Genomic DNA, 7,615 nt, shown 5'->3' on the forward strand with positions numbered 1-7,615 from the left:
GCGCGTCACCACCTGATTCAGTCCATCGGCTGAAGTTTCAGATTTTAACAAACTTCTCAAAATTGTTTGTACAATGCAGTCAATTACACTGTTCATTGAAAAATAAAGGTGGGAGATAAAACTTTTCTGTTTGCCAATGATATTGCATGCAGCTCGACGTGATGCGCCAACCTCTGGTGGAGACTCGGAACAGTTTTTTCTGAGTGGCACAAGTCGATCAAATCAAGGCTTTTTGGCAAGCACCTAATTTCCTGCTGGTCAAGTGTCACAATCCCGTCTTCGCCCACGCGTTACTTGAGAGACTCCATGTGAGCGAACACATTATGTTATGGAGCTGGTTCTAATACCTCCTCCTCCATTCCCTTTTTGAAACGCAGCCGGTGGTTTTGAAACAATACCTTAATGGCCTGTTCGTTGATTGTGAGCCGCTGCTAAAGCACGCTCCGCTCCTCCTTGGTACTTCCGGGTTTGGAATTCCTGTTCCAGCACCATGACCTGCTCTGTGGTGAACGCAGTGCGTCTGCGTTTGCGCATCACCACCGGATTCAGTCCATCGGCTGAAAGAACGACTGAAAAGAATATTATAGGTAATCAGATTAAAAATATATATTAAAAAATTAACGCTTTTTATTAAAAATAAAGATGAAACACTTTTATTTTGATATGGTGACATGCTGTTTTGGAGGTAAAAGAGGCCCCACCGCTGATGCCGCTAATGTCGTATAGAAGTCCGGAGTCTGAAATAACATAAATCAGTATTTAATTGAGATTTTGAAAATTTAAGACTTGAATAAATAGTATTATGGAGAAGATGACGAAGAAGATTTTTTCAAGTTATTTATAAAATATTATGAAGAAGGTATATTTTACTGTTGTCTTGGCAGGCGTTGATAAATTGAAGAGAAAAACTTCCCAGTAGACCAAATCAAGGTTTTTTGGCAAACACCTATCAATTGCATTAACCACTTCCATATTATACCGTCTTCGGCTACGCGTTCCATGAGCGACTCCGTGTGGCCGAACATGTTTTGTTCTGGAGCTGGTTCTAATAATATCTCGTCTTACATTTCCTTTTTGAAACGCAGCCGACGGTTTTGAAACCAGACCGCAATGGCCTGCTCGAATCTTCTCATTTCTGATTCGATCACAAAAAGGTATAGCCCAACGTAAAGAAACACAGAGCATAGCCATAGCCCTCTTCACACTGTGCAATTTTGAGCTTCTTTATAGGACTGTGCGGAGCCCACGTTTAACGACTACTTACACAAACCGATTATAGACCATTGTTTTAGGGCTAGTTATCTATGGTAGGTATTTTTTTATTTATTTAGTGTAGTGTATGTAAGTCTATGTAATTATTATGGTTATTTATTTATAGTTATTTTTCTTTTCTTAAATTAGCTTACTTATATTTTATTTTCTCTTTGTTTGTTAGTTTCCCTAGCTTAGTTTGTAAAATGTATGTTTAATAATAGTAAGAAGAATTAGACGTTTTGTAAGTATTACATGTTGTAAGGTTTCAAATAGATCTGTTATAATATTATACCTGCTGTTATTTGAATCGTATATGTTTACCAGTAATACACACATAATATTATGTAAAGTACACACTTAAAATTAAGGTTCAGAAACGTGAACTCTTTTTATGGATTTTTTATTGAAGCTCATAGTTTGACTGAAATCTTTATGATGTTCAATGGTGGTTTTGTATTTTATTAATGTGATGATTAAATGGAATAAAATAAAGTTTCAAAATTACTTTACAAGTTGTCATTATCAGTATCCGAATACAGGTATTTTGTCATAATAATTATGTGAAAACATGCCTATTTCACAGAATGTTACCAAAACTTCCTTATAATAACTGTAACATCTGATCAATAATAAATATGTGGGTGTATAGGTAAGGTCATTTTTAAAAATACAAGTTACTTGTATTTGCCCATTTTACCCTAAGTGAGCTACTTTTTTTTAATTGATACTTATTTTTGTTTTTATTTATTTTTTTCCGAAATTTGACCTGAAAACTGCTTCAATTTTTTTTTCTCGCGTGTTTTCAACCGCTTTTTTATTTGACATTAAAATCGAATGTCTTTAGTAGAATAAAATATATTTCAGAGCCAGATAATGATTGGATAGCTAGTTACGAACCGCCAAAGTTTAACCAAGGTAACTACATAACTTTTTTGTGAAATCAATAGTTTAGGCGTAGGAGTGCCGCATAGTATACTTCTGTATGCGTTTTGACCGAAAAATTTATTTCCACCTTACCTTGAGTAAAGTTTAAGTAACCGATACGGTGTTTATAATTAGACACCTGGTAGCTGGTATGTTCAGCCCAGTTCAAAGAAAATGAAAATGGCAATGCGTNTAAACTTTTTAAAAGCTCACTGCTTAGTGCCGAATTGATGAATGTGCCAGTGAATATTCCTTTTGGCCCTGTATACTCGTAAATCGTCAGTTTAGTAACGTACTACTGATTGCAACAGCGTAACTTATTGTTATTGGAGATTCTTATTTTATTGATTTTATGAGTGTCATATGGATAAAATTAGCCCAGAATTATAAAGAAGGGTAACAACGGTGATTCCTTATTTTTTTTTGCAAAAATGTGAAAAATTGATGACTTAGGTTACTCATTTGTAAAAACTTTGTATACCAACATGGACAATAAAGAATTTGAATTTGAAAAATGAAAACGTTGTTTAGTAAATATTTATACGATTATAATTAAATTTTATTCAAAATATTGAAACATGGCCGATTTTTGTGATGACTAGTGTATTTTAGTATAGTGCCATCCCAATAAGATAACAAGGACACAAACGAAATAATTAGCTAATTATAATCCCTCGATTACTAAGTGGTTACCTGAATGGCGATAAGAGACAATGCAAGTTTGGAGTCACCGGGTCTGCTGAGAGAAAGGGTGAGTCATTAAGGGTTTGCTGAAAGACCTAAAGGTCGTTGTAAGCTCAAGTCGGGCTTAGCAGAGCATCAGTCGTGCCTAGTGCTTTGACGTGAACGAACACCAGTAATCCATAAACTTTTTACAATGAGCTCTATCGACATCATGTCATGCTCAGTAGATGAGTTGCTAGCGGATATAGAACAGCAGTACCAGGTATGTTCTTTATTTTATATAATAAAATATTTGTTACAAGGTTGCAATAATCATGGCGTGATTGAAAATTGTGTTTCATTTTTTTAATGATTTTTTGTTTTATTTACAGAACGTGAGCGCTCCGCAATTTACTCCCGGCTATGCTGCTGAAAATGCAAGCCCTTCCAATACTATTTCTAATGTAAGGTTTTTGTTGTTATTACACTTTTATACCATTTAATGTTGCATAGAAACTCTGTTACTTATAAATTTTGTTTTCCACAGGCCCAGCCTCCTTGTCCGAACCTGTTCCACGAGGGCGCCACTCACGCCGACTGGGATCTCTTCAATAATTTATCAACGGCCGCCAATGTAAGACTCAATGCCTGAAGACTAGAGTGTATAACCAATGTGTGTTACCAGTGATAACTTATGGCTCGGAAACGTGGCCTCTCACTATAGGCCTTATACAGAAGCTCAAAGTTGCACAGCGTGCTATGGAGAGGGCTATGCTTGGTGTTTCTTTGCGAGATCGAATCAGAAATGAGGAGATCCGTAAACGAACCAAAGTCGCTGACATAGCCCGACGGATTAGCAAGCTGAAGTGGCAATGGGCAGGGCACATAGTACGCAGAACTGACGGCCGATGGGTCAGAAAGGTTCTGGAATGGAGGCCGCGTACCGGAAAACGCAGCGTGAGACGTCCGCCTACAAGGTGGACCGACGACATCGTAAAGGTAGCAGGGAAGCGCTGGACGCAGGCCGCTACCAATCGATCAACATGGAAAGCATTGGGGGAGGCCTATGTTCAGCAGTGGACGTCCTGTGGCTGAAATGATGATTGGAAATAAGCTAAGGCGCTTGCCGTGGTAGGTGGGATAAATACCTCCCTTACTGGTAATGTATTATTCTTTTTATACATAAATATAACGTCACTTTTGCCTGCAACTTGTAAGTATTTTCAAGAACTCATGGTTATAACTTCCATCATCAAGCTGTATCTCTGGTCAAAATTTGTGACTGGCAATTTAACAATAATTTAACTACTTTTGTGCTGCGATAATGCCATTAATTAAAATTAGTGCAAAAATTTGATTAGATGTACTTAAAGTGTTTTAATATTTATAAGTAGGTACTTACTAAGTATTCTTATTTGTATAACCTGTCGAATAAGTCGGATAATTAGTTAATTATCACATTATAACCTTGGTGGTTATAGTGCTGTGTGCTATTATTACCAAATAAATAAATTTTGAATTTGAATTTGAATTTGAATTTTTTNGTATGTATCTCTGGTCAAAATTTGTGGGTGGCAATTTTTTTCACGTTGTTTATCTAACAATATTAGAAGCAATTAATAATGTCATCACAAAAAGTTGATCCACCCTATTTTTACACTGTTGCTCTCAAGTATTTCAAATCAAATCAAATCAAAGCAAAATTATTTTTATTTGTACCTATAGACTAATTAAATTAGTACTTACACATACATCGTCAAATGCTCTTAAGGAGCCTATACATTTCATGTCTCATTCTTTTTTTTTGCCCTGCCAGATTTCAAAGATGAGCGTTTACAAGGTAGGTATGTTTTGTTTTTGTCTAGCGTTGGATATTATGATGTTTGACATTTAATTCTCATCAGTCTTAACGCAGATGAACTTCGCAAACTTTTANAAGGAGCCTATACATTTCATGTCTCATTCTTTTTTTTTGCCCTGCCAGATTTCAAAGATGAGCGTTTACAAGGTAGGTATGTTTTGTTTTTGTCTAGCGTTGGATATTATGATGTTTGACATTTAATTCTCATCAGTCTTAACGCAGATGAACTTCGCAAACTTTTAAAAGCTCACTGCTTAGTGCCGAATTGATGAATGTGCCAGTGAATATTCCTTTTGGCCCTGTATACTCGTAAATCGTCAGTTTAGTAACGTACTGATTGCAACAGTGTAACTTATTGTTATTGGAGATTCTTATTGTATTGATTTTATGAGTGTCATATGGATTAAATTAGCCCAGAATTATAAAAAAGGGTAACAACGGTCATTCCTTATTTTTTTTGTAAAAATGTGAAAAATTGATGATTTAGGTTACTCATTTGTAAAAACTTTGTATACCAACATGGACAATAAAGAATTTGAATTTGAAAAATGAAGACGTTGTTTAGTTAATATTTATACGATTATAATTAAATTTTATTCAAAATATTGAAACATGTCCGGTTTTTGTGATGACTAGTGTATTTTAGTATAGTGCCATCCCAATAAGATAACAAGGACACAAACGAAATAATTAGCTAATTATAATCCCTCGATTACTAAGTGGTTACCTGAATGGCGATAAGAGACAATGCAAGTTTGGAGTCACCGGGTCTGCTGAGAGAAAGGGTGAGTCATTAAGGGTTTGCTGAAAGACCTAAAGGTCGTTGTAAGCTCAAGTCGGGCTTAGCAGAGCATCAGTCGTGCCTAGTGCTTTGACGTGAACGAACACCAGTAATCCATAAACTTTTTACAATGAGCTCTATCGACATCATGTCATGCTCAGTAGATGAGTTGCTAGCGGATATAGAACAGCAGTACCAGGTATGTTCTTTATTTTATATAATAAAATATTTGTTACAAGGTTGCAATAATCATGGCGTGATTGAAAATTGTGTTTCATTTTTTTAATGATTTTTTGTTTTATTTACAGAACGTGAGCGCTCCGCAATTTACTCCCGGCTATGCTGCTGAAAATGCAAGCCCTTCCAATACCATTTCTAATGTAAGGTTTTTGTTGTTATTACACTTTTATACCATTTAATGTTGCATAGAAACTCTGTTACTTATAAATTTTGTTTTCCACAGGCCCAGCCTCCTTGTCCGAACCTGTTCCACGAGGGCGCCACTCACGCCGACTGGGATCTCTTCAATAATTTATCAACGGCCGCCAATGTAAGAAGATTTTTTACAGCCACCTTTTTCATATTAGTTAATATGATTTGAATTTGAATTATTTCAAAAATCTAGGATAAAATACTGATTTATAATTTGTGTTGTTTCAGACTCCAGACTTCTCTGCGCCATCGGCGGCGCCAGGTTTGGGGCCTGCTTTGCCTCCAAAGCAGCATGTCGCCCAAATTACATGTAGGTTACAAAATAAAAGTGTTTTACTTTTTTTTTTTGCATAAAAGTGTGATTGATTGTTTCGCAACACTTGTGTACAATAAATAACCAACTAAACTGATTTTAATATTCTTTTCAGTTGTTCCTTCGGCTGATGGTCTTAAGCCTCTGGTGACTCGCAAACGCAAACGCACCGCGTTCTCCACCGAGCAGGCCTTGGCGCTGGAACAGCTGTTCCAGGCGCAGCAGTTCGTGACCAAGGAGGAGCGGTGCACGCTGGAGCAGCGGCTGGGGGTCAATGAGCAGGCTATTAAGGTCTGGTTCCAAAACCGCCGCCTACGTTTCAAGAAAGAAACGGAGGAGGTGGCATTGGAACCAACTCCAAAAAACAACATCTTCGCCCACACGGAGTGGCTCATGGGACGTGCGGGCGAAGATGGGACGGTAACACTTGACCAGGTGGCAATAAGCGAGCTGGTCAGCGCGATCGACAAGTGCCTGCCAAAAGATCTGGACTTGTCCACCTTGTCCGAGTGTCAAAAGCCTGTGCCGTTTGTCGACCTTACCGACAGCGACTCGGACTTTTACGAGCCGATCTCTCCACCAGAGGTTGGCGCGTCAAATAGTTCGAGTTGCCTGCAGTATGATTGGAAAACGGAACCAATTGATCCCAAGCAATCTTTGCAAAGATTGTTTGATGTACATAGTAAATATTAAGGTATTTTTTAAATATTTGTCAGTGTTTTATGTGTATTTCTATTTATTAATTCTGGTGTGTCGTTTATATTGTAAATAGTTGTAAATACTGTACATTCTTAGGTTAGTTAGTTTTATATCGTTTAAAAATTAAGTGTTTATGTATTGCTTTTATAATTAAGTGTTATTGTTAGACAGATAGATGAGTCCTAGTAGGATACTGCGCGCTGCGTACGTACCTACAATGTACATTATTCTTGATTGCAATAAATTCATGTATGATGTAACTTTTTTGTTTCATTTAAAACTTCAAATACAAAATAGAAACAAGTCACACACTAAATAAATAAGGTACCTACACCGTAAAATACCCACACGCATTCAAAAGCTTCAAAACATCTTAATTTCAATGAAAAGAAAATGGAAAAGCAAAAATTTTTTTTTTTTTTCATTTTAGCATCTACTTACTCGATTTTTATAATAGGTGAAATTTCATTTCATTTCATTTATTCATTTCAAAAACAAAATACATTGATTGATACAATGATTTGAACTTATAACTTTTACTTATTGAAAATTTGTAGCGGATTCGATTCCCGCACAGTACAAACATTATGAACATACTAGCAGCCGCCCGCGACTTCGTACGCGTGGATCCCGTTTTACCCGTCTTCATCTATCTTACGCGGTTTAGATTTTTTCATACAAATGTTTT

The 7,615-nt window shown here is 36.5% G+C and overlaps 1 protein-coding gene and 1 long non-coding RNA gene across 2 annotated transcripts; both read left to right on the forward strand.

Moving 5' to 3' along the window:
• The first annotated feature begins 198 nt into the window (after positions 1-198).
• On the forward strand, positions 199-944 carry LOC114360278 (uncharacterized). The gene is made up of 2 exons (XR_003656499.1): positions 199-289; positions 438-944. It is a non-coding gene; the product is annotated as an uncharacterized LOC114360278 (long non-coding RNA).
• A 3,854-nt stretch (positions 945-4,798) lies between these two features.
• On the forward strand, positions 4,799-6,921 carry LOC114360253 (homeobox protein Hox-D4a-like). Its single transcript, XM_028314872.1, has 5 exons — positions 4,799-5,682; positions 5,792-5,863; positions 5,947-6,033; positions 6,144-6,225; positions 6,344-6,921. The coding sequence occupies exons 1-5, from the start codon at positions 5,614-5,616 to the stop codon at positions 6,919-6,921; spliced, it is 888 nt and encodes a 295-aa protein (XP_028170673.1). The 5' UTR covers positions 4,799-5,613.
• The last annotated feature ends 694 nt before the right edge of the window (positions 6,922-7,615 follow it).

This window comes from Ostrinia furnacalis, unplaced genomic scaffold (assembly GCF_004193835.3).
Source record: "Ostrinia furnacalis isolate ACB-3 unplaced genomic scaffold, ASM419383v2 OfSCF4915, whole genome shotgun sequence".
NCBI classification, from domain to species: Eukaryota; Metazoa; Arthropoda; class Insecta; order Lepidoptera; family Crambidae; genus Ostrinia; species Ostrinia furnacalis.